Genomic DNA, 27669 nt, shown 5'->3' with positions numbered 1-27669 from the left:
GGGACAGCACAAGCATCTTTTCTTTGGGCTATATTGAAAAGTTACAGCTCATGATTCGTATAGCTAGTCTTCCAGGTGTTAAGGAGGCCCAGCTATTTGGTGTTCTAAAACAGTCCTAAAACTAGACAAACGCCCCTTCTTAAATACTTTTTTTAATAGCAGTACAGCAATAAAAGAAAACGTTGCTTTACAGCTTTTTGAGCTGAACATAATAAGATGACACTCCACTTTCTACACACACCCCCGAGTGGTATCACTTTTTAAATCACTGTACAAATGAGCAAACAAAATAGTGCGTTTGTGTTCTGGGCAAGGGTGCGTGGGGGAAATGTTCCCATGTTACATATTGTAATGCAAACTTCACCATTTTGGCTTATTGCTAAAACATATGTTATTAATTCATGTAGGTGCCAAGAAATAAAAACAGAGGAGAAAACCATGATATTTGTGACAAAATGCCCCTGTGATGAATGCGTGCCATTGATAAAAGGCGCAGGAATCAAGCAGATCTATTCCGGCGACGTAGATGTTGGCAAAAAGAAGGCAGATATTTCCTACATGAAGTACGGCGAACTTGAGGGCGTTGGAAAATATACCGTAAGTCTCTCAACTTTGGAGTTTAAACATATGATGGGTTTTGCTTTCAGTTTGGGATTCAGAGCCCTAAACTGTGATGACAAATGTTGAAGAAGCAGCATATTACTAAAGACAGCAGACCTACTGGCTGGAAAACTGCTCTTTTTTCCAAAAGCTTTATTAATCATTTTTAATAAAGTTACATCCTAAGGTGTGATAGCATCCATGAGTGTCGCTAAGAATAACCAAACTGTTTTAGCGCAAGCGGGATAGGCCAAGGAAAGAAAACACATTGGAATCCCACGGAAAGCCAATGTACACCTCCACCCTAGCTCTCACCACATGTTCCTGTTAGTAGTGAGCCACCATAAATGACTGTTCCATATGTTTTATGATGCATGCTAGCATTTCCATGAAAAGACAATTGCCACAGTCAAGATACAAGGCATTGCTCACCAACATGTGAGGTCGAGTTTGAATAAAAAAAAAAAAAAAAGTTTTTCCGTTATCATCTTAATCTGAGTAAAAATGATTTAGTGACGTCATTTACCTTTTGAGACTAAAAACTCATTCAAATCTCTGACTACTGCCATCCCTTCCTTCAAGCCTTAATTGCAGTTTCCATTATGCAGTTGCTAACTCCGTCAAACACACCTGCAGTCTTAAAGCATTGAACCCCAGATTAACTACACGTTTTACCATCAGGTAATTTTCTGCATAAGTGAGAAGGAAAAGCTAAGCCACTCAATGAAGAACGCAAATGGGTGGAGCTAGAAGTTAAACAAGAAAGGGGTTAAGGAGGAACCACGATGGGGGCGCTCGAGAGCTCGCGACCAAGATGACAGCTGCATTTTTAGCTCAGAGGATAGTGATCAGGAGGAGGAGGGGGCCCAAGTCTGTTATGGGCTGGCCCAGCTACGGGAGCCCTACTCAGCTGCAGATGAGTATACAGCAGTGACCCCGCAGTTGCGTTTTGGGATCTGAAGGGTAAACCTGCACCGAGGGCTGCTGGCCCGGTCATCGGGAGCCCCTGCCCTGCGGCCTCACTGCAGCCCATGTGCGAGGAGAGGCCGTGGGAAGACCTGGGCCCAGGCTCTGTGAATACGATTGGAATTCCCGGGCCACGTGGGTGCTTTTGGGGAGTGGCCCAACATAAAGGGGGCTGTGATACGCCATGCTGTACTCATCTAAGTTGCGAGTCATCCATGGAAACACAGCACATTTTCTTACAGACCCGGCTGAAATAATTGCATACATTGAATCCTTGCCTAAGACCTGAGGGGGTGGGGTTCTATGTGGGTGTATCACTGTATGAGAGTGTCTTCTGATGAGTACATAGTTATGTTTGCGATTATATTCGATTCATGAGACTGGGATGAGAGAGGATAAGCTGTCAGAAATGGGATATTTGGTACAGCTCCTGGGTTGGCTGCTGTGATAATTAGGTTATTTAAAGAAATGGGTTAGTTGCTGTTTATCCTGATTAAAGTAGCCCCTTCCTCCCTACGGGTGGCTCAGGCTGGTTGGTCAAGCGAAGTCGCTGAGACGGGTGCCCCCAGGTAGGCGTCCTGATGAAAGGGATTTGTTGTGGTTGCTTAGGGTGGGGGGAGGAGATATTGCTGCTGGTTGGGTTAGGGCAGTGGGGGTGGGTGTGTTCTGTAATGAAGGTAGGGGGGTGGTAAGTGCGTGGAGGGTGTTTGAGCAGACACGGAAATGTTATGGTTTGGGGTGTTCAAGTAAATCACGTTCATGTATCTTGTAATAGCTGTGTAGAGTACACAAGGTTATTTTTTGTCTTGCTAAACTGAGGAGGAGGTGTAAACGGAACCAATGAGGTGATGGTTATGCCTTTACTAAAAAAAACAACCTTGACCTAAATGTCCCCACTAACTACAGGCCCATCACCACCGTCCCAGAAGTTTTAGCAGGAATGGATCGTGTGGCTTATCTGCAAATACAGAAGCACCTGAAGGAGAATGTACTCCCTGGACTTAGACAGTCAAGTTTCAGACCCATAAATGGAATCGAGACAGTTCTCCTAGATCTAAAGATCCAAATGGATGAGGCGATTGACAATGATAAGCTAACAATCCTCCTACTCCTAGACTTATCCGCTGCCGTCGACCACCAAATCCTTACCATACACCTTAACACAGCAGCAGCTTTCTCCACCAATGCATCCAAATGGGTTAAATCCTTCCTATCAAATAGGACCACCAGAGTCTTCTCCCCATCAGCCTCAGCTGACACCACACCGATACTTTGTGGCGTCCCACAGGGATCCTGTGTGTCGCCCACTCTCTATAATATATTTACAAAGCTACTTTTTGACCGCCTGGACAACTTTGGTGTCATCTACACTAACTACGCAGATGACACTCAAGTTCTCATCCCCCTCACTGGCTGCTACGACCATGATCCCAAACTACTAAACACCATCCACCTCGGAATCGAGGCCTGGATGGCCACCAACAGTCTTTGTCTCAATGACGACAAGACGTAGTTAATGATCGTGGGGACTCAGGCCCGCCTGAATAAACTCAACCCCAAATACTCCTCCTTCGTCATTGACGGCAATATTATCAAGGTCTCTAAAGAAATAAAAACATTGTGGTCTACCTCGATTCAACTCTCTCTCTCAAAAAACAGGCAAACAGCATAGCATCCTCTACAGCCTATACCAACAAATTGATCTACAGCTGTAAAGCTTACCTTTCCACAAACAGCTGCCTAACACTGGCTAGAGCACTTGCTCTATCCAAACTCGACTACTGCAACACTCACTTCCTGGGCTCTTCTGAACACAACCTAAATAAACTCCAGGTACTTCAGAATAACTGTCTGAGAGCAGCCCTCAGCCTTCCCAGATCCTGCCACATTTCTTCTCATAGACAGAACGCCAACTGGCTACCCATACGTGATAGAATCACACTACGCACCTTGGCCAACATGCATAAATGCTTCACTAACTCAACCCCAAAATACCCGGCGGACAAAATCTGCAAACACCAACCTACACGCACTACCAGATCATCTCATTCCCACAAACTGATGGTACCGAGATTCATTCTAAAAACAGCCGGGGGTGCTAGCTTCCCAGTACAAGTGGCCAAACGCTGGAACTCCATTCCCATCCCCTTCAGACAGGAACCTGCCTTCCTCACCTTTAAAGCCAATATAAAAAATTGGCTGAGCAATAATTCTCCCCACTACAAGGCCTCCACCATGTAAATTGACCATCGCTGATTTACGTTTTGCTAATCTTTAGTCTGTCATACCAGATTCTATGCTTATGATCTCCTGCCGGACCAACCTGTAACCAGGGTCCCTCATTGTTGATTTCTCACATGACTGTGATAAGACTGTATTGCATTTTCTGTATGTAACCACTAAGTTTTTCAAGCGCCCAATTACCTCAGGGTTTGGTGCGCGATACAATTAATAAACAAATGCAAATACACAAATGGCTAGGATCCAGATGCAAGCACATTGCATTCTCCTTAGCAACCATACAAAAATGCGTAAAAATGTGGTTTATGGTGAGCAACATGGTGCTAAGATACTGTTTCTCCAAGAAACGCACCTGATGGGGAAACTGAATGATGGGTTAGCAAAGTCCTGGGGAGATGCTTGATTTTATACCTCATACTCCTATTCACTATGTGTTAGGCTGTTGCATCAGGAGAGGGATCCCGAGGGGGTGGTTTGTTATAGTGTCGGGAATGCTGTCTCATAACCTAAGTAGATTGGTCGATGTGTATGGACCGAATGTGGATGATCCTGGATTTTATGACGCCCTTAGGGTTAAATGCATGGTGTATTCACATACACAATTAATAGTGGCTGGGGATTTAAACGTTATCCTATAAGCGGGCGAGATAGATCCAGTGTAAGTGTAAGACCATTATCCTAGATGGCTAGAGCAATACTGGGGGGAATGGTTGGTCTTGGTTTGGTAGATCTGTGAAGAGCGTTACATCCTGATGAGAGAGGGTTCTCATATATTCCTCTGTCCATGATGTGAGTTCTCCAATAGATAACATATTGGCAGGACCGGCGTTGGTACTCAGTCCTGAGTATTGCATAATGCTTCCAGGGACGTTTTCTGACCATTCCCCTATTGTGTGGCAGTTTTGGTTGGCAAACTTAGCGGTTGCTCGCCCGCAATGGCGCTTCAAGAGTCCAGCGAAATTAGATGCGGTATACTGAAGCAAAGTACAGGAGAGTATTACGTCATTCTTCACATGTAATGTTGGATCGGTGGCCTCAGCCGGGGACCCTCTGGGAGGCATTTAAAGTAAATCTGACGGATCGCTGCATCTCGATCGAAAGTGGGGTTCTCAAGGTGATTCGTAGAAGACTGGGCGAACTGGAGGACAAACTTACAACACTGGTGGTTGGAAATAAGGAGTGTACCTCTGATAGATCATAGGCGGGTGCTCGTTCTGCACTAGATCACTTTAGAGAGGTTTTGGATAGGGAAGTGCGCTTTCTAGCAACCCTGCAGTTGGCGCGCATGTATAGAGAAGAAGGGAGACCGGGTAGGTATTTGGCCAGTCTGGTGAAGAATGCCAGGGGCCAGATGGGCATACCCGTAGTTAGGTGGGCGGATAGCTCTCTGTTTTCCGATCCTGAGTTGATATTGGTGGAATTTTGCGATTTATTATTTTTTTTTCTTTTTTTTAATAGAAATTTGTATGCAAATCGGGATAGCGCAGACCTGCATATTATGAGGTGCTTTGTTGAGGAGGCCGGGTTGGAGGGGCTAGGTGGTCAAGCGAACAAGGTGTTATGTGCGCCAATAACAGCTGAGGATATTATGAAAGCTATTTGGGACCTCGCGACAGCCAAAGCACCGGGATCAGATGGGATTACTTCTGAGTTTTTTTAAGGAGTTGGGTCCCTATGTGGTGAAGTACTTACTCCAGGTATGGCAGGAGAGCCTTGAAGTGGGATCTCTGTCTACTACGATGCAAGAAGGTATAATCTCCTTGATACTGAAACCAGATAAAGACCAGTTAAATTGTGCCTCTTACAAGCCGATATCCCTTATCAATACGGATATGAAAATATTCTCCAAAATATTAGCTGATAGGTTACTCCCCTTTCTTCCCTCTATTGTGCATGTTGACCAGGTGGGTTTTATTCCGGGTCACTCCACGGCACTTAATTTATAGCAGCTGTTTGGTGTATTCACACAGATTGGTCCTCTGTACAGGCAATCAGGGTGCCATTTGATATGGAGAAGGCGTTCGACTCAGTTGCTTTGGATTATTTGTTTGTGGTACTAGAGAAGATCAGAGTACCACAATACTTTATGGCATGTGTTAAGTATTTGCGAAGATTGGCCTATTTGTTAGAAATTCAGCAGCATTTGAACTTCTTGGGCAGGGAACGTGGCAGAGGTGTCTGCTATCCCCGCTGTTATTCGCAACAGCGATGGGCCGCTAGCCGTGCTTTTGAGGGCATTTCATAAACATTGGGGGCTTGCGTTGGGGGGGACCCGGGAACTGGTCTCACTCTATGAGGATGATCATTAAGGATCCGGGCAGTAATCTTCTACCTCTTTCACAGGAGATAGAAGCATTTGGAGGGGTATCATGTCTACAGGTTAACTGGGCTAAATCAATCCTGTTCCCACTGAACGAGGCTACTCTGTGGCCCCCAGTAGCAGAAAGGTTTAGTTGGGAGCAAACTTCTACAAAGTATTTGGGTATCCACATGAGCAGGAGTCGCTCTCAACTACTTGGAGAGAACCATGGGGCTTATCTAGAAGCACTGAGGGGTAAGATCGACCGGTGGGTGTCGCTTTCAGTCTCGCTTTTGGAGAAGGTAGCAATTATAAAAATTATTGTCCTCCCTAAATTATTGCATTTTTTTCTTAATGTCCCGGTGTGGCCAGGTGCACAGTTTATCGCGACGCTGCAGTCAATAAATGGTTAATCAAAGGTGAAACGCTTACTGGGACATGGAACAGGGAGGAATTAATGTACCAGATCTGGAATTGTATTATCTGGTGGCACAGGTATCATTTGTGTCGTGTTGAATGCCGGGTTCCCAACAATACCCGCTTGTCGGGATGGAAAGGAGGTCGGATTTCCCGTATTCATTGCAGAGCGCCCTGCTTTCTAGACAAATTAACGCTAAGTGCCTTTTTGACCGGGCGGAGTGTACGGTCCATGCATGGCGGAAGTTGTGTCAACGGTTGTCTGTGGCTGTTCCCTACACCCCTGAACTCGGGGTCTGGGATACTCAGTGTTTGGCCCCAACGTGGGATGGCAAGATTAGAGGGGGTTGGTATCGCTTTGGGGTATGGAACATGTTGGATTTTTTACACTGATGGGCAGTTTGTCACGTGGGAGCAAATTAAAGCTAAGTTGGGGGAAATTAAAGCTAAGTTGGGGGAGACATTTGGGCTGGCATTTCAATACTTTAGAAATCCGGAGGCATTTCATGCTTGATCAGTGTAATTTCCGGAAGAACCACAGACAGTTCCCCTTTTTTAGTTCCTGGTTAACTTTGCTAATGCTAAGAGAGTGGTCTCCGCAACTTATCAGATGGTGTTGGGTTCTGCCCCCCGGGAGGTGCCAACTAGCAGGTCAAAATGGGGGGTGGATATTAGTGAGGATTTGGGAGATTCCAGATAGAGATGTGTGCTCATATTCAAGAAAGCTAGTCGATCAATTCTCAATTTAAACTCCTACAGTATAAAATCCTTCATCGGGCATGCATGTCACTTGCAATACAAAAGATATTTGATATGACTTGTGATGGATGATGCCCTAGGTTCAAATACGATCGCGCTGATTTGATGCATATCCTATGGAATTGCCCGCTCCTGGCAACTTTCTGGCGGCAGGTGACTGAAATTATAGGGACCGTGATCAACTGCAAATTCTGGCAAGATATTCTTTATTGTTGGTTTAGGTGGCTACCGGGGTGAGGGGAGAAGCTGCTGTCCATTAGCATGTTGCTAGCAAAACAATGTATTTTAATGCTCTGGTCAGGTCCTGTGGCTCCTTCATTGGCAAAGTGGTTGAAGGACGTAGCGTGGTGCTGTGATATCAAACAGGAATATTGCAGACTACAACCTGTTACATCCAGGCCTGGGATATATGGGATCTGGTGCGTGCCCTGCTACTGTCAAGGGAAGTAACCAGTCATGGAGAAGTAACACGAAAGGAGGTGTTTGGTCAAAGTCATGTTTTGTAAAGGTTCTATGATTGAAGAATTGCTCAATTTGACTCCTTGTCATCTCTGCGACATTAGATAGTAGAGGGCGGGGTGCTCTCATATGTCCTTTGTGAGAAATTTTATGTTTAACCTACTGTCAATTACTTTGAATTGTGACCTCGTTGTACTCTTTAGTAGATTGCTGTGAAAGTGAACCATTATAAGTAAAGTTTAAAAAAAGAAAAAGAGGAGGAACCACAAGGGATCCTCACTCCAGAATCACAGATATTTAAGTTAATGGTGTGCTGAAAATCTCCTAGATCCAGACATTCAGAAAGGGATGACGACCCCAGCCCGACCTAACGGTAGCAGTCAATCCAAATGTCAAGATGCCTCTGAAAGGTAGAGCAAAGCATGTCACTGACACCATTATTAACTATAGCAATGTTTAGGTTGTCCATTTGAGCCGCCACCAGAACATACTCTGTTTTGCTTTTCTGATGCAAACCCAACTCGGAGTAGATGCAGGTGTCCCCGGTCCTTGATAAACGTCTAAATCAGGGTAGTAGTCATTTTTTCCTAGAACTTTACTGTAAAGGACATATTTGATGTTAGCTGATAGGTGGCTGGATAAGTGAGGTTCAAACATGTTTTCTCAGTAAGGGGCTTATTTCAAGGCAGATAGATGGAGACCTGTGCCAATTGAAGCATTATTAAGGTTTGTCAAATGACTTGAGAAGAGAGCAGATACCATTTCAGTATTGTAGCTGAAGAAGGGTCTTTCGGAGAATCAAAACACTTACTGTCAGTTAGGAACATGCTGAGATTTATTGGTAGTTTGAGGGGGGTGGGGGATAGAATAGTACTTTCCTGTCAATGTGAATGCTAAGCAGACCAGGTTATTGGAAACAAGAATGTGGTTGAGCAAGCCAGTCCAAAATGTTTGTTTATCTTGGCTACATTTTCTGCAAACATCTGTAAATAAATAATATGTCAGCTGATTACAGAAAACAACCAAAGGAGTTGTGGCCATGCTAATGGGGCAGGGTTGAGGAGTTGCAGCACCACTTTAAAATTACCCTTTGTTGACTTGGATGCAGATCTGATGCAATGTGAAAAGCCACCTCTGTGTTCCTTTTGGAAGTTATCTAAATGGGAAGTTCAGTGGTATAATTTTGTTCATCCCTAGAACAATAAAACATTTTTGGACTCTTTTTCATAGTTCTGGTTCTACTAGAGATTTTGACAATTTGAAATGACTCGTTGCCCTACCTTACATTCTGGTTTGCCGGTGCCCCGTACCCATTACTCTGTCCCTTCCACAATTATTTTCTTTACAATGTTTATTTATTTTGTAAATTTACCAAACATAAAGAAAAATAATTATTCAAGAACATTAGGAAACCCTCATTCCCACCAATCGTATCCGTTCTCTTTCTCCAGTTATTGATAGCCAGTATAAAATATAGCGAAGACGACCATTTAACAATCAATTGGGGTTCCTCAGTATGAATCTTTAGGTCCCAAAAATAACACACAAAATACACTATGAAGAACCTTAATCAAAATTCAAAAAAAAATCTTTTAATGCTGTTATCCCTAATTTGATGTTACTCATAACATATGTAACCATTCCCTGAGCATACCAGTGCTTCGTTGCTTCTCTGTGTCTTGATGCCACTTTTTCTAGAGATCACTCGATGCATCCATTCCCAGCAAAGCCCAAAACGGGGGTATCATTAGGCACTCCCATTACAAATGAGCGTGCCATCTTCCCCTTATCTATTTTGTATCCTCCTGGTATGTTCTATGTTAGCTATTGTATCAAATCAGTTGAGCGTTAGTCTCTAGAGCTGTAATGCTGTTCCAACAAAGAGTCATATGAAAGAACTTGATTTAACTCCTTTCCGAAATATATTTTTCATAGTTTTCGTAATCCGTCCATAGGACCATCACTCATTGGTTGAAGAAGTGCAGAAGTCCAAGGTATGCTACGTTTCATAAGGCTCAAAGTCCCGAGCTGCTTATCTACCATTGTTTTATTTGGACTCTGGTTACCAATTTCTTAATGCTTGTACATTACACAATTGAAGATACCTCCAAATGTTTTTTTTAATTATTTTTACATGTTTGTTGAAGTTTATCCAATTAAACTAAAATCTCATCTTGAAAATATTGACCCAATAATAGAAAATCTGTTTCCATTCAATGGGTCCACCTAGGAGACTTTCCTCCCATCTTAAAATGACCATTGAGACAAGTTGGGGCACTACAGATTAAGAGGCCGATTCATGGAATAATTAGCGCGGCGCAAGTGGGCAAAAACGTGCGAATCGCAGTGGAATAGCGAAAATCGCAGTGAACGTGCGAAAATCGCACGAAAAGCAGCGCACGTCGATTCATGGAAGGCCGTGCGCGAGAAAACCAGCGGATGTGCGAAAAAAAAGTGCGCGGCGCACGTTGGCGCACGTTGGCGCACAGGCCATCTAACAGCGTGCGCCAGGTCACAGCGAAAATCGCACAGGCCACAGCGAAATTCGCACATAGCGCGGCGCACGCAATAAAAGTAGGCGGAACACGGGCGTAACACTCGGAATGGGGAACAACTTGCCAAAACGTGGGCGTCACGGGGGAAGTACAGGGCACAAGTGCGCGGAACGCCCACACGCTCGCCTACAACACGTATTCATGGAATAGAATAGGGGAAAAAAGCGCACGCTCAAACCAGCGCACAGGCACAAACACGACCGCCACAAGAAAGGAGGCGGTAGCGTCTCTGCGGCTGTAAGAAATGTGCGCCAAAAGGTGCGCCAACAAATAGCACCTATATACTGCCATGATGAATGTCCCATACTGTGGCCCTCCAGGAAAAATGACGTGCAAAGGGGTACCCACAAACACGGACACCCGCTGACAAAAAATACGTGTGCATGTATACCGGGGTGCGCGGGAAGTGTCACACGCGATTTGCAGGGTACGTGCATCACAGGGGTGCGCGTGAAGTTCCACACGCGATCGGGCCTGGGGGAGCGGGCTACGTGTATTACAGGGGTTCGCGTGAAGTTCCACACGCGATCGGGCCTGGGGGAGTGGGCTACGTGTATTACAGGGGTTCGCGTGAAGTTCCTCACGCGATCGGGCCTGGGGGAGCGTGCTACGTGTATTTCAGGGGTTCGCGTGAAGTTTCACACGCGAATAGCCTGGGCGCGTGAATTTGAGGGGTGCGCGGGAAGTTCCACACGCGATCGGGCCTGGGGGAGCGGACTACGTGTATTACAGGGGTTCGCGTGAAGTTCCTCACGCGATCGGGCCTGGGGGAGCGGGCTACGTGTATTTCAGGGGTTCGCGTGCAGTTTCACACGCGAATAGCCTGGGCGCGTGAGTTTGAGGGGTGCGCGGGAAGTTCCTCACGCGATCGGGCCTGGGGGAGCGGGCTACGTGTATTACAGGGGTTCGCGGGAAGTTCCACACGCGAATAGCCTGGGCGCGTGTATTTCAGGGGTTCGCGGGAAGTTCCACACGCGAATAGCCTGGGCGCGTGTATTTCAGGGGTGCGCGGGAAGTTCCACACGCGAATAGGCTGGGCGCGTGTATTTCAGGGGTGCGCGGGAAGTTCCACACGCGAATAGGCTGGGCGCGTGTATTTCAGGGGTTCGCGGGAAGTTCCACACGCGAATAGCCTGGGCGCGTGAATTTGAGGGGTGCGCGGGAAGTTCCACACGCGAATAGCCTGGGCGCGTGTATTTCAGGGGTGCGCGGGGAGTTCCACACGCGAATAGCCTGGGCCCGTGTATTTCAGGGGTGCGCGGGAAGTTCCACACGCGAATAGGCTGGGCGCGTGAATTTGAGGGGTGCGCGGGAAGTTCCACACGCGAATAGCCTGGGCGCGTGAATTTGAGGGGTGCGCGGGAAGTTCCACACGCGAATAGCCTGGGCGCGTGTATTTCAGGGGTGCGCGGGGAGTTCCACACGCGAATAGCCTGGGCCCGTGTATTTCAGGGGTACGCGGGAAGTTCCACACGCGAATAGCCTGGGCGCGTGTATTTCAGGGGTGCGCGGGAAGTTCCACACGCGAATAGCCTGGGCGCGTGTATTTCAGGGGTGCGCGGGAAGTTTTACACGCGAATAGCCTGGGCGCGTGTATTTCAGGGGTGCGCGGGAAGTTTTACACGCGAATAGCCTGGGCGCGTGTATTTCAGGGGTGCGCGGGAAGTTTTACACGCGAATAGCCTGGGCGCGTGTATTTCAGGGGTGCGCGGGAAGTGTTACACGCGATGTCTGCACGGTACGTGTATTTCAGGGGTGCCGGGGAGTCCCACATGTGATTTGACAGTGTGGGTCCTCCCAGGTGTACCCTGTACACCCTCCACGGCCCCTGCAGGCAGCCCACACCACAGGGGACTACCCTGCATCCCTGGTCATGTCCCGCAGGCAGCCCACCCAACATGGGCATGCCCCCCAGCAAAGGCACATGTCTCCTTGAACACCAACACATGTCCCCTTGCACCCCCACCCCCCAGCACTGTGGGGCACATGCCAGCAGTCCCCCACCCATGTCCAACTCATGTCCCCCACCACCCCCACCCCCCAGCCACCAGGGTCACCCTCCACCAGGGCCCCACTCATGTCTCCCACCACCCCCACCCCGCAGCACTGTGGGGCACCTGCCAGCAGGCCCCCACCCATGTCCAATTCATGTCTCCCACCACCCCCACCCCCCAGCCACCAGGGTCACCCTCCACCAGGGCCCCACTCATGTCTCCCACCACCCCCACCCCCCAGCACTGTGGGGCACCTGCCAGCAGGCCCCCACCCATGTCCAACTCATGTCTCCCACCACCCCCACCCCCCAGCACTGTGGGGCACCTGCCAGCAGTCCCCCACCCATGTCCAACTCATGTCCCCCACCACCCCCACCCCCCAGCACTGTGGGGCACCTGCCAGTAGGCCCCCACCCATGTCCAACTCATGTCTCCCACCACCCCCACCCCCCAGCACTGTGGGGCACCTGCCAGCAGGCCCCCACCCATGTCCAACTCATGTCTCCCACCACCCCCACCCCCCAGCACTGTGGGGCACCTGCCAGTAGGCCCCCACCCATGTCCAACTCATGTCTCCCACCACCCCCACCCCCCAGCACTGTGGGGCACCTGCCAGCAGGCCCCCACCCATGTCCAACTCATGTCTCCCACCACCCCCACCCCCCAGCCACCAGGGTCACCCTCCACCAGGGCCCCACTCATGTCTCCCACCACCCCCACCCCCCAGCACTGTGGGGCACCTGCCAGCAGGCCCCCACCCATGTCCAACTCATGTCTCCCACCACCCCCACCCCCCAGCACTGTGGGGCACCTGCCAGCAGTCCCCCACCCATGTCCAACTCATGTCCCCCACCACCCCCACCCCCCAGCACTGTGGGGCACCTGCCAGTAGGCCCACACCCATGTCCAACTCATGTCTCCCACCACCCCCACCCCCCAGCACTGTGGGGCACCTGCCAGCAGGCCCCCACCCATGTCCAACTCATGTCTCCCACCACCCCCACCCCCCAGCCACCAGGGTCACCCTCCACCAGGGCCCCACTCATGTCCCCCTGCACCCCCACCCCCCTGCCACCATGTGCAGCCCCCACCAGGTCCTCACAATCCCCAATCATGTGCGTAATGGTCATCCTCCACAGCCAAAAAGACCTACCAAGTAACCCATTCACCCACATGGAAATGGAAATCACATGTTACACCCCCAATGTACATGAAGCAAATGAACCCATGTCCGTCACACACATATTTTCAAATTGAATGGGAAAACACACAACATGACATGCATGAAACCAATGAGATGAAACCACACAGTGAACAATGGAAAAAAAAATGTATTGAAAAAAATACAAATGCCAAAGAAAGAAAACTAACTACAATGTAAATGTGAAAAAATAAGCTGCATGTCCGCATAAAAACACAAAACTAGAAAATCAAATCCAAAAAATTATGTCCAAAGTGAAATGTAAAAACTCTCCATGCAACAAAGAACTATGTACAAAAAGAACAAGGGTCCATCATCACAACTGAACTAAGGAAACCTCCTAAAAAACCTACCTAAATATCAACTATATACAAAAAGTGGAGCAGTGTCCGTCGACTCAAAATAATAATAAGAACGAAAGGAAACCTAAAACTAAAGAACTATATACATAGGCGGCGGGCAAGTCCAGCGGCTCACTCTGTGGTGTTCCGGGCCAGGGCATCATCGAACTCCTGTTCGATGTCCCGGAGGCGGTCCAGTTCCATGGCCCCGAGGGTCCGCAGGGACGACGCCGTGTCCTCCTCCAACCCCCTGCGGATTGCCTCGAGGCACTCGGCCCGCCTCAGGGCCCTCCGCATAGAGTTCTCCGCCCTGACCATTGTGAGCCGCGCCTCTTCCGCCCGCCGCCGCTCCGCACCTATGGCGTGGCCCAACCGCTGCCACACGGAAGACACTCTCTGTCCTGGGTCCTCCTGCCCTCCGGCCGATGCCTGCCCCTCCGATGTCGAAGGCCCCGAGCCTTCATGGCTCCCACCATCTTGCTGCTGCTGCTGCTCTGCCTCTGCCCGTGCACTGCCTCCTGCTGCCTGCACATCCTCCGCCGGCTGGGGTGCACCTGTTGATGTGGCCACCCCTGCTGGACGTCCGACTCCCGACTGTGGCAGGGATGCCTCCTCCACCAGCCTGGCCGCACTGTCAGAGGCAGCTCCACAGGGCACCCAGGTGACTGATGGGTGGGAAGATGGCACAGAGGACGACTGGCGCGTAGGGGGTCCAGTTGAGGAGGGGGTCGGAGCAAGCCCCATCAGACAGCGGAATCCGGCCTGGGTGACCTGTCCCAGCAGGCTGACGTGGTCAACGAGCAATTCGAGATGACGTGCAGTCTCTCCATGAAAAGACTGCAGGTCACCTCGCATGGCCCGTTGACGCAACGCCACACCAGCCAGGACAGGCTCAACCCGGACCTGGATAGCCACGTCCGCAGGCAGAGGAAGGCCAGTTGACGTCAGCTCATCCCCTGCCTGAAAACGGGTCTGGACGTAGGCATCCCTGCTGGTGCAAGATGATGCAGGGACAGGATCGGGGACAGGATTGCACACAGGCACCTCCGCGGCCGCCTGTGCTGCCTCCTGTCCCTGGTCCTGGACTGCACCACTAGCACCAGTGGGATCCCCACCTCCAGACCCCGTCTCTGGTGCTTGCGCGGCCCCCTCCTCCACCAAACCCCCCACCAACCTGGATGACTCTGTGCCATCTTCCCCTGTTGGGCCCTGTGGGGTCCCAGCTGCCCCTTCTGCTGCCGAGGAGTCCAACTGCAACCTCCGCCTCTTGGACCTCCCCCCGGCAGCTGCGGCCTGGGACGCGGCACCGGACTCCTCACTCCCCGACGAGATGACAACACGGGAGGGGAGCCGGGCCTTGCGTCTCCGGCTGGCGGTCGGATCCCCGCCGCTGTGCTCCACAGCACCTTCTCCGCCCTCTTCATCAGTTGACGCTGCAGACAGGGAGAAACAAAACACAGGCATCAGGGCACTGTACAATGGACACATACACGCATGACAGTTGCACATGAGTGGCATTGGCAAACCTCAGACATGTCATCACAATCCCCAACACACATGTCATTGCAACTGGCACACATGAGCCATACCACAGCCATATCGCAACTGCCACCACCATCCCTACACATACAACAGCATCAGCAGCCAAAGGGGAGCCATACATCACATGCAACACAGGAAGTGCACCACACATGTACACACACCACCACACTTGCATGCATGTCTACACCTCTGCCAAGTGTCGCACTGTTCAGACGGGCATCCATGTCACATCTGCCAATCAGGCTTCCACATACCGCTGTCACATGCATCCATGTAGCATCACTGTTGCACCTTTGACAAATACACACACATGCACATGTACACAGTGCTCATACATGCAGCCGAAAACAACATACATGCCTGACATCACGGACATGTCTACTTACATACACATTCATCCAAACATGTGTGCACGCACAACTGCATTTGCCATGCAAGCCCACACACACAAGCACCATCCATGTCTCACACATTACAGCCCTCGCATGTGTCAGCCCCACGGCCCTGTACACCCCCACCCATACTCCACCCCATACAAACAGATGTGCAACCGGCACAATGGGGAATGATCACCACACGCCCTGCTCACAACCAGGATGCATGTACACTCACCGCTCGACTCCAGACGGCTCTGCTTCTCTAGGACCTGGACGTGGAGCGCTGGGGATATGCGTTCCAGGACCCCCATCTGTTCTTCCGACAAGTGGCCCCGGCGCCCCTTGGCATCCGCTGCCTTCAAGAGGCGCCGGGCCTTGTTCAGGGTCCTGGACCTGAAGTCCTCCCAGCGCTTCCTGACATGTTGTAAGTCCCGGACTGCCACCCCCTCCGCGTTGATGGCAGTCACGATGTCTGTCCAGATCCGAGTCCGTTCTTCCTTGTCGGCGCGGGAACTTCCAAAGAGGGCATCATACTGCCCCAGGACTTGCTCCACCAGGACACCAACTTCGGTGGCACTGAAGCTGGTGCCCCTCTGCCTCTCTGGCCGGGGGTTGTCAGTGGTCACAGATGGTGTTAGCCCCGACATGACAACCCCAGAGGCAGGAGTGGGTGGGCAACTGGGTCCTGGGGCTGGGCTGTGGAGCGATGGAATTCCAGTCAGGAGTCTTCTGTTCCAGCAGGGGTGGTCACAGCAACAGCACCCCTGGCTGATGTGCAGGCAGCAAATGGCAGTGCACGTGGGCAGCAGGCAGTCAGGCAGCAGCAGATAGCAGGTGGGAGCGTGCTCGGGGCTCTGGGGGGCAGTAAATCGGCCTTCTGGGCAGGAGCATGGTCTCCCGTGTGCTCACGCGTGGCCAGCTTGGTACGGAGTGAATTGGCACGTGAAAATCCTGCACGTCAGCGTGAAAACCGAGGAAAGGCCCTTAGCGCGTAAGCGCGTCAGCACGCATACGCGATTCCATTGGACCAAAGGCCCTCAGCGCGTAAGCGCGTCTGTGACGTGACCCGCACGGGTGTTTCCCACACAGCACGTGATGACAGAGCACACGTGGAAAGACTGCACGTCAGAGTCTCATCGCGTGTAATTGGACAAAAGTGCGTGTACACGCGATTGGCCTATGTACGTGTATATGAGGTGTGCGCGGACACTTACACACGCAAGTACGTCAGCGCACCTGTATCCCGGTGTACGGCCATTTCCACCAATCACACGCAATGAGACTCTGACCTCTTTGGAAGTTCCCGCGCCGACAAGGAAGGACGGACTCGGATCTGGACAGACATCGTGACTGCCATCAACGCGGAGGGGGTGGCAGTCCGGGACTTACAACATGTCAGGAAGCGCTGGGAGGACTTCAGGTCCAGGACCCTGAACAAGGCCCGGCGCCTCTTGAAGGCAGCGGATGCCAAGGGGCGCCGGGGCCACTTGTCGGAAGAACAGATGGGGGTCCTGGAACGCATATCCCCAGCGCTCCACGTCCAGGTCCTAGAGAAGCAGAGCCGTCTGGAGTCGAGCGGTGAGTGTACATGCATCCTGGTTGTGAGCAGGGCGTGTGGTGATCATTCCCCATTGTGCCGGTTGCACATCTGTTTGTATGGGGTGGAGTATGGGTGGGGGTGTACAGGGCCGTGGGGCTGACACATGCGAGGGCTGTAATGTGTGAGACATGGATGGTGCTTGTGTGTGTGGGCTTGCATGGCAAATGCAGTTGTGCGTGCACACATGTTTGGATGAATGTGTATGTAAGTAGACATGTCCGTGATGTCAGGCATGTATGTTGTTTTCGGCTGCATGTATGAGCACTGTGTACATGTGCATGTGTGTGTATTTGTCAAAGGTGCAACAGTGATGCTACATGGATGCATGTGACAGCGGTATGTGGAAGCCTGATTTGCAGATGTGACATGGATGCCCGTCTGAACAGTGCGACACTTGGCAGAGGTGTAGACATGCATGCAAGTGTGGTGGTGTGTGTACATGTGTGGTGCACTTCCTGTGTTGCATGTGATGTATGGCTCCCCTTTGGCTGCTGATGCTGTTGTATGTGTAGGGATGGTGGTGGCAGTTGCGATATGGCTGTGGTATGGCTCATGTGTGCCAGTTGCAATGACATGTGTGTTGGGGATTGTGATGACATGTCTGAGGTTTGCCAATGCCACTCATGTGCAACTGTCATGCGTGTATGTGTCCATTGTACAGTGCCCTGATGCCTGTGTTTTGTTTCTCCCTGTCTGCAGCGTCAACTGATGAAGAGGGCGGAGAAGGTGTTGTGGAGCACAGCGGCGGGGATCCGACCGCCAGCCGGAGACGCAAGGCCCGGCTCCCCTCCCGTGTTGTCATCTCGTCGGGGAGTGAGGAGTCCGGTGCCGCGTCCCAGGCCGCAGCTGCCGGGGGGAGGTCCAAGAGGCGGAGGTTGCAGTTGGACTCCTCGGCAGCAGAAGGGGCAGCTGGGACCCCACAGGGCCCAACAGGGGAAGATGGCACAGAGTCATCCAGGTTGGTGGGGGGTTTGGTGGAGGAGGGGGCCGCGCAAGCACCAGAGACGGGGTCTGGAGGTGGGGATCCCACTGGTGCTAGTGGTGCAGTCCAGGACCAGGGACAGGAGGCAGCACAGGCGGCCGCGGAGGTGCCTGTGTGCAATCCTGTCCCCGATCCTGTCCCTGCATCATCTTGCACCAGCAGGGATGCCTACGTCCAGACCCGTTTTCAGGCAGGGGATGAGCTGACGTCAACTGGCCTTCCTCTGCCTGCGGACGTGGCTATCCAGGTCCGGGTTGAGCCTGTCCTGGCTGGTGTGGCGTTGCGTCAACGGGCCATGCGAGGTGACCTGCAGTCTTTTCATGGAGAGACTGCACGTCATCTCGAATGGCTCGTTGACCACGTCAGCCTGCTGGGACAGGTCACCCAGACCGGATTCCTCCGTCTGATGGGGCTTGTTCCGACCCCCTCCTCAACTGGACCCCCTACGCGCCAGTCGTCCTCTGTGCCATCTTCCCACCCATCAGTCACCTGGGTGCCCTGTGGAGCTGCCTCTGACAGTGCGGCCAGGCTGGTGGAGGAGGCATCCCTGCCACAGTCGGGAGTCGGACGTCCAGCAGGGGTGGCCACATCAACAACTGCACCCCAGCCGGCGGAGGATGTGCAGGCAGCAGGAGGCAGTGCACGGGCAGAGGCAGAGGCAGAGCAGCAGCAAGATGGTGGGAGCCATGAAGGCTCGGGGCCTTCGACATCGGAGGGGCAGGCATCGGCCGGAGGGCAGGAGGACCCAGGACAGAGAGTGTCTTCCGTGTGGCAGCGGTTGGGCCACGCCATAGGTGCGGAGCGGCGGCGGGCGGAAGAGGCGCGGCTCACAATGGTCAGGGCGGAGAACTCCATGCGGAGGGCCCTGAGGCGGGCCGAGTGCCTCGAGGCAATCCGCAGGGGGTTGGAGGAGGACACGGCGTCGTCCCTGCGGACCCTCGGGGCCATGGAACTGGACCACCTCCGGGACATCGAACAGGAGTTCGATGATGCCCTGGCCCGGAACACCACAGAGTGAGCCGCTGGACTTGCCCGCCGCCTTTGTATATAGTTCTTTAGTTTTAGGTTTCCTTTGTTTTTTCTTATGATTTGGAGTCGACGGACACTGCTCCACTTTTTGTATATAGTTGATATTTAGGTAGGTTTTTTAGGAGGTTTCCTTAGTTCTGTTGTGATGATGGACCCTTGTTATTTTTGTACATAGTTCTTTGTTGCACGGAGAGTTTTGACATTTCACTTTGGACAAAATTTTTTGGATTTGATTTTCTAGTTTTGTGTTTTTATGCGGACATGCAGCTTCTTTTTTCACATTTACATTGTAGTTAGTTTTCTTTCTTTAGCATTCGTATTTTTTTCTAATACATTTTTTTTTTACATTGTTCACTGTGTGGTTTCATCTCATTGGTTTCATGCATGTCATGTTGTGTGTTTTCCCATTCATTTGGAAAATATGTGTGTGACGGACATGGGTTCATTTGCTTCATGAACATTGGGGGTGTAACATGTGATTTCCATTTCCATGTGGGTGAATGGGTTACTTGGTAGGGCTTTTTGGCTGTGGAGGCTGACCATTACGCACATTGTGAGGACCTGGTGGGGGCTGCACATGGTGGCAGGGGGGTGGGGGTGGTGGGAGACATGAGTGGGGGCCTGGTGGAGGGTGACCCTGGTGGCTGGGGGGTGGGGGTGGTGGGAGACATGAGTGGGGGCCTGGTGGAGGCTGCCCCTGCACTGCTGGGGGGTGGGGGTGGTGGGAGACATGAGTGGGGGCCTGGTGGAGGGTGCCCCTGGTGGCAGGGGGGTGGAGGTGGTGGGAGACATGAGTGGGGACCTGGTGGAGGGTGACCCTGGTGGCTGGGGGGTGGGGGTGGTGGGAGACATGAGTGGGGGTCTGGTGGAGGCTGCCCCTGCACTGCTGGGGGGTGGGGGTGGTGGGAGACATGAGTGGGGGCCTGGTGGAGGGTGACCCTGGTGGCTGGGGGGTGGGGGTGGTGGGAGACATGAGTGGGGGCCTGGTGGAGGCTGCCCCTGCACTGCTGGGGGGTGGGGGTGGTGGGAGACATGAGTGGGGGCCTGGTGGAGGGTGCCCCTGGTGGCGGGGGGGTGGGGGTGATAGGGGACATGAGTGGGGGCCTGGTGGAGGCTGCCCCTGCACTGCTGGGGGGTGGGGGTGGTGGGAGACATGAGTGGGGGCCTGGTGGAGGCTGCCCCTGCACTGCTGGGGGGTGGGGGTGGTGGGAGACATGAGTGGGGGCCTGGTGGAGGCTGCCCCTGCACTGCTGGGGGGTGGGGGTGGTGGGAGACATGAGTGGGGGTCTGGTGGAGGCTGCCCCTGCACTGCTGGGGGGTGGGGGTGGTGGGAGACATGAGTGGGGGCCTGGTGGAGGGTGACCCTGGTGGCTGGGGGGTGGGGGTGGTGGGAGACATGAGTGGGGGCCTGGTGGAGGGTGCCCCTGGTGGCGGGGGGGTGGGGGTGATAGGGGACATGAGTGGGGGCCTGGTGGAGGCTGCCCCTGCACTGCTGGGGGGTGGGGGTGGTGGGAGACATGAGTGGGGGCCTGGTGGAGGCTGCCCCTGCACTGCTGGGGGGTGGGGGTGGTGGGAGACATGAGTGGGGGCCTGGTGGAGGCTGCCCCTGCACTGCTGGGGGGTGGGGGTGGTGGGAGACATGAGTGGGGGTCTGGTGGAGGCTGCCCCTGCACTGCTGGGGGGTGGGGGTGGTGGGAGACATGAGTGGGGGCCTGGTGGAGGGTGACCCTGGTGGCTGGGGGGTGGGGGTGGTGGGAGACATGAGTGGGGGCCTGGTGGAGGCTGCCCCTGCACTGCTGGGGGGTGGGGGTGGTGGGAGACATGAGTGGGGGCCTGGTGGAGGGTGCCCCTGGTGGCTGGGGGGTGGGGGTGGTGGGAGAGATGAGTGGGGGCCTGGTGGAGGGTGCCCCTGCACTGCTGGGGGGTGGGGGTGGTGGGAGACATGAGTGGGGGCCTGGTGGAGGGTGCCCCTGGTGGCGGGGGGTGGGGGTGATAGGGGACATGAGTGGGGGCCTGGTGGAGGCTGCCCCTGCACTGCTGGGGGGTGGGGGTGGTGGGAGACATGAGTGGGGGCCTGGTGGAGGCTGCCCCTGCACTGCTGGGGGGTGGGGGTGGTGGGAGACATGAGTGGGGGCCTGGTGGAGGGTGCCCCTGGTGGCGGGGGGTGGGGGTGATAGGGGACATGAGTGGGGGCCTGGTGGAGGCTGCCCCTGCACTGCTGGGGGGTGGGGGTGGTGGGAGACATGAGTGGGGGCCTGGTGGAGGGTGACCCTGGTGGCGGGGGGGTGGGGGTGATAGGGGACATGAGTGGGGGCCTGGTGGAGGCTGCCCCTGCACTGCTGGGGGGTGGGGGTGGTGGGAGACATGAGTGGGGGCCTGGTGGAGGCTGCCCCTGCACTGCTGGGGGGTGGGGGTGGTGGGAGACATGAGTGGGGGTCTGGTGGAGGCTGCCCCTGCACTGCTGGGGGGTGGGGGTGGTGGGAGACATGAGTGGGGGCCTGGTGGAGGGTGACCCTGGTGGCGGGGGGGTGGGGGTGATAGGGGACATGAGTGGGGGCCTGGTGGAGGCTGCCCCTGCACTGCTGGGGGGTGGGGGTGGTGGGAGACATGAGTGGGGGCCTGGTGGAGGCTGCCCCTGCACTGCTGGGGGGTGGGGGTGGTGGGAGACATGAGTGGGGGCCTGGTGGAGGCTGCCCCTGCACTGCTGGGGGGTGGGGGTGGTGGGAGACATGAGTGGGGGCCTGGTGGAGGCTGCCCCTGCACTGCTGGGGGGTGGGGGTGGTGGGAGACATGAGTGGGGGCCTGGTGGAGGCTGCCCCTGCACTGCTGGGGGGTGGGGGTGGTGGGAGACATGAGTGGGGGCCTGGTGGAGGCTGCCCCTGCACTGCTGGGGGGTGGGGGTGGTGGGAGACATGAGTGGGGGCCTGGTGGAGGGTGACCCTGGTGGCGGGGGGGTGGGGGTGATAGGGGACATGAGTGGGGGCCTGGTGGAGGCTGCCCCTGCACTGCTGGGGGGTGGGGGTGGTGGGAGACATGAGTGGGGGCCTGGTGGAGGCTGCCCCTGCACTGCTGGGGGGTGGGGGTGGTGGGAGACATGAGTGGGGGCCTGGTGGAGGGTGCCCCTGCACTGCTGGGGGGTGGGGGTGCAGGGGGACATGAGCAGGTGTGCAGGGTAGTCCCCTGTTTTGTGGGCTGCCTGCAGGGGCTGTGGAGGGTGTACAGGGAACACCTGTGAGGACCCACCCAGCCTAATTGCGTGTGATAATTCCCGCACACCCCTGTAATACACGTACCAAGCCAAATCGCGTGTGATAATTCCCACGCACCCCTGTAATACACGTACCTGGCCAAATCGCATGTGAAACTTCCCGCGTACCCCTGTAATACACGTACCCTGGCCAATCGCGTGTTGTACTTCCCGCGTACCCCTGTAATACACGTACCCTGGCCAATCGCGTGTTAAACTTCCCGCGTACCCCTGTAATACACGTACCCTGGCTAATCGCGTGTATAACTTCACGCGTACCCCTGTAATACACGTACCCTGGCCAATCGCGTGTTAAACTTCCCGCGTACCCCTGTAATACATGTACCCTGGCCAATCGCGTGTTAAACTTCCCGCGTACCCCTGTAATACACGTACCCTGGCTAATCGCGTGTTAAACTTCCCGCGTACCCCTGTAATACACTTACCCTGGCTAATCGCGTGTTAAACTTCCCGCGTACCCCTGTAATACACGTACCCTGGCTAATCGCGTGTATGACTTCACGTGTACCCCTGTAATACACTTACCCTGGCTAATCGCGTGTTAAACTTCCCGCGTACCCCTGTAATACACGTACCCTGGCCAATCGCGTGTTAAATTTCCCGCGTACCCCTGTAATACACGTACCCTGGCTAATCGCGTGTATGACTTCACGTGTACCCCTGTAATACACTTACACTGGCTAATCGCGTGTTAAACTTCCCGCGTACCCCTGTGATACACGTACCCTGGCCAATCGCGTGTTAAACTTCCCGCGTACCCCTGTAATACACGTACCCTGGCCAATCGCGTGTTAAACTTCCCGCGTACCCCTGTAATACACGTACCCTGGCTAATCGCGTGTATGACTTCACGTGTACCCCTGTAATACACTTACCCTGGCTAATCGCGTGTTAAACTTCCCGCGTACCCCTGTAATACACGTACCCTGGCCAATCGCGTGTTAAACTTCCCGCGTACCCCTGTAATACACATACCCTGGCCAATCGCGTGTTAAACTTCCCGCGTACCCCTGTAATACACGTACCCTGGCTAATCGCGTGTATGACTTCACGTGTACCCCTGTAATACACTTACCCTGGCTAATCGCGTGTATGACTTCACGTGTACCCCTGATATGCACGTTACCCGCTTTGCGTTCCTTGTTTGGCTGCCCTGTAAACTGGTCCAGGGTTAGCGCAGCCCTTTGCGATGATTTAGCGATTTTGCTGGCTTTTCCTTGCGCGAGGGCGTTCTTGGGGGCGTTACTGGCGCTGCTGCAGGGTCGCTGCGATACTCTGCGCCACGGCTGGTTTGGGAGCATGAAATCCATGAATACGCTGTGCGCGGAAATCGGTTTTAGCGCACGTGCCTGGCGCAGTCAATCGCACGCGGACACTCTGCGCCAGCCGCTTGCGACACTTTTCTGCGAAATTCTATGAATTACCCTGAAAATTAGGTGAAAGATCTAAGACCTTAATAATGGATATCCAAATGACCATAGATCATTACATTCACGTGATGGGGAGTGTTCTGTATACTATGGTGGAGTAGGACAGGAATATTAAAAAATAAAACAGTTCCACCGTGATAAAGAAGGAAATTCAGTAACTCTCAGAGGTAATTCTTTTTGTTACAGTATTATAGTTATTTCACTGGGGTTCTGATGTGAGACAAATCACGATTCTGTAAGCCAGCAAGTAATTTTTTTTAATCATAAATAACATCAAATTATTCCATTATACATAAATAAAACCTTTGTGGGGGGAAAAAATTTCTTAAGGAAAAAGGGGAATTATTAACAACATATTTAGGACTGAGTGAAAAAAACATTTTGGGCAACATTTTCAAAATCACACTTGAGCATATATATAATATTAGAACAGAAAATAGATTTGAAACAAGAAAAAGTGTGGAAACATTTGGTGTAAAGAAAAAGAGGAGGAGGAGTAATTTTCTAAACTTCTAAATTCTCAGTTTAGTTGTCCTTCATTATTCATGATTCAATATTCTCTGGGCAGGTCTGCCTACGTGCTGGTGGACAAAATGGACATCTGCCACACTTTTCGGCAACAGTGCCTCCTGCCAGGCAATGGTTTCAAAGGATGCCTTCCTCAGGGCGAGTTTTCCCTATGTGGAAGCAGGCACAAGAAAAGGAGTAAATTAGACTTATGCTTATGGCTTACTGAATCAGTTTGGCTGAACATCTTAAAGTTGAGTTCAGATTTCTTGGCTGCTTAAACAATTTCAGGTTCCTGAGACATCTTACCCAATGAATGGGGCAGAATCTGTAGGGAAACCCAGCCATTGAAGAGTGGTAAATGGAGATAACAAGAAGACCTGACCCATGCTGATTGTTTCGGGGACTTGGAGGTGCATCTTCGCAAGCTGAGCCAAGCTAGTAACCCACATATGTAACTTTACATTTGTATCATGTAGGCTGAACTTAATAGAGATCTAATAGTTGGATCTAGGGTTTCCCCTAGCCCACAAATATTTCACCGACCACCTTTCCATGACTTCAAAGTATTTATTTTCTACACAGATTGGAATATAAGGCCTGAGGTGTAACAATCATCTTGAATAAAGGTATCCTCCCCAGCAAGAAAATTGGGTAAAGTGGCCTACTTCTGAAAATCCTGGTTTGTTTCCCCCTAAATTTGTCAAAATGTATTTTTACTAAATTGTATACATTTCTAAGGAGGGATATGCCTACATATCTAAGCATAGTGTATACTGCAAACCTGTCGCCTCCATCTAAAAAAAACTGTCTGGTCGTGGGTCATTGAGAGTAGTTCCATATTATGCCATTTGATTCTATACAAGAATGCAATCCATAATCTTCTACCAAGAGAACATTTCCAGAACACTGATACCCGTATCCTTTAATGTTAAAAGAAGGTCATCATTGTAGAGTAGTAATTTATTCTCTGAACACATGTGATGCACTCAATTTCAGAGGGTGGCCTAATCTTAATCGCAAAGGGTAAACAAGGTATTTCTTTGTTAATCCATGCCAGAGGACAAGTTCCCACTTCACATTAATTAGGAAAAGCAATGACAGAAAGCAGGGGCATCCTTGATGTGCCCCTTTTGTTAATATGAAAAGCTGTGCTCTCAGGTTGCCTGAGGAAACTTGAGCCGTGGAGGCACTATAAAGTTACTAAACTAGGATACAAAATTAAACCAAATCCGAGAAAAGAGCCTCTAATAAAGGGGTACACATGGTTAAATGCTTTTTCTGCATCGACTGAAACCAGGGCTGGGGTGCCCTCCATTGTCTTACAGTGGTGTATTATATGCATGATCCGTTGAAGGTTGTCAAATGACATCCGTTTTATTAGACTCCGTCTTGTAAGTGTGAATAATGTGCTGAATACATTTTTGAACTCACTATTCTAAAATCTTAGTCAGAATCCTAAGATCAATATTAAGACTGAACAAAGGCCTAACTGGCCTACTCTTTCTTCTGTGACTATTCGGTATTACCCAAATTGTTCGTTTACAATTGTTCGAATGAACAATTGACCGAATTTAAAGGGTCGCAATTGACCTTTTCACAATTGACCGTATATATATATATATATATATATATATATCGGTTTGGTAATACATATATATATAGGGGTTTTGGGGGGTTTGGTGTTGGGTGGGGCGTTTCCCCCCACATATATGTTACAATTGACCTTCACAATTTGGTCAATTGTGAAAAGGTCAATTGTAATTCCAGCAGTTGTAAAACGAACAATTCTTATACAACCGACTATTCTATGTCTAAAGTTCTATGATCTATGTCTAAAGTTTTCTTGATGTCACCAGTTGAACCTCACTGGGTTCAGTCTCTTAATAAGCAAGTGAAAGCTGCAAACAAAGTGTGATTCTGTGCTGAGTAGGTATTGTTATAACATCCCTGTAGAGAAGGAGCCAAGTACCCCACCTCACGCACCGCTCACATGTTGCCTGTATGTTGGGAACCAAAGTGTGAAATGCGTGCAGTGCCAGTGAAGATGCCAATACCAAGGAGAATCCTGGAAGCAAGGTTCCCATTGAGAAAACTATAGCTGCATACACAACAATATGATGGCCATTTGAATGAAATCCCAGAAGTGAGAAAAGTGAGCAAAAGGGAAGATTGGTGACTTCACACGAAGCAGGCCTGACACACCCAGAAGAGATGAAGAGGCAAGAGAACATAAACATTCTATAGGTGTTAAAAAAGTGTTCAAGATAAGCAACATTTCAAGATCGAGATGAAGATGTTTATGCTACAGAAACAATGAAGATATTAAGTCCTTTTAAACATGTACAGATGCAAGAAAGTCAAGCAGACAAAGTATTCTTATGGCTAGCTATGTAGTGACTAGGTTGCGGCATGTGCCAAATATATATGTTGAGTAGTGAATGAACTATGGAAGATTCCACTACCCAATTTAGCAGAGCTGGACCCAGAGAAAGAAAGGCTTTTCCAGTGTGTCACAGTTGAAAAGCAATTGAATTACAGAGGTGAATCAAAGGCGAGGCTAAACCAGCACCAAGAAGCCGAGGCCGTTCTGGGCCGGAAGGATCAGATAGTGGTTACAAGTGTCTGAAAAGAACAAACTCCTGTTCAGAAGATGGACACGAGAACAATGAAGACGTCAGAGGTTCATTAAATAAGGGTATTTTAAATGTAGCAGAAGTCTAAAACAATGGGCCTCATTACGAGTCCGGTGGTAACTGTGCCAGAAATTCTGGCAGGTTACCGCCGGACTTGTATTACCATTACGCCTCCGTGATTGCCAGAATCACTGAGGCATTACAACTCTGGTGACCCGTTAATTCCGGAGGCGGAATTCTGTTAATTCTGTTAATATATAAGACCCTTGTTACAGGCTCTGAAAAAGGCACAGGCAAGACAGGAAAAGATTGCCCGGACTGAGGAAATGGAGGAAGGGTTTGATGAGTTGAAAAAGGCAATTTCCACAGCTCCAGTCTCCCAATTATGCTGAGGAATTTATTTTGTTTTCACACACAAATGGCACAGTCATGACAGCAGCCCTCACGCAGAGAACTAAGTTGGGGT

General features: G+C 51.7%; 1 protein-coding gene across 6 annotated transcripts in view; it reads left to right on the top strand.

The window, feature by feature from the left end:
* The window catches only part of CDADC1 (cytidine and dCMP deaminase domain containing 1), a 671523-nt gene that overhangs the window by 481335 nt on the left and 162519 nt on the right, over positions 1-27669 (top strand). For 5 of the 6 annotated variants that reach the window (XM_069639921.1, XM_069639924.1, XM_069639922.1 and 2 more), the window contains one exon: positions 408-597. The exons of the other annotated variant lie outside the window; for it this stretch is intronic. In XM_069639921.1, coding sequence (XP_069496022.1) covers positions 408-597 — 190 coding nt within the window. The remainder of the gene's footprint in view (positions 1-407; positions 598-27669) is intronic. 6 annotated transcript variants of the gene reach the window in all.

The sequence above is a fragment of the Ambystoma mexicanum genome, chromosome 7q (assembly GCF_040938575.1).
Source record: "Ambystoma mexicanum isolate Mex_15411 chromosome 7q, UKY_AmexF1_1, whole genome shotgun sequence".
Taxonomy (NCBI): domain Eukaryota; kingdom Metazoa; phylum Chordata; class Amphibia; order Caudata; family Ambystomatidae; genus Ambystoma; species Ambystoma mexicanum.
Note: the sequence above shows the minus strand (reverse complement) of the source record. Positions and strands in the feature narration are given on the sequence as shown.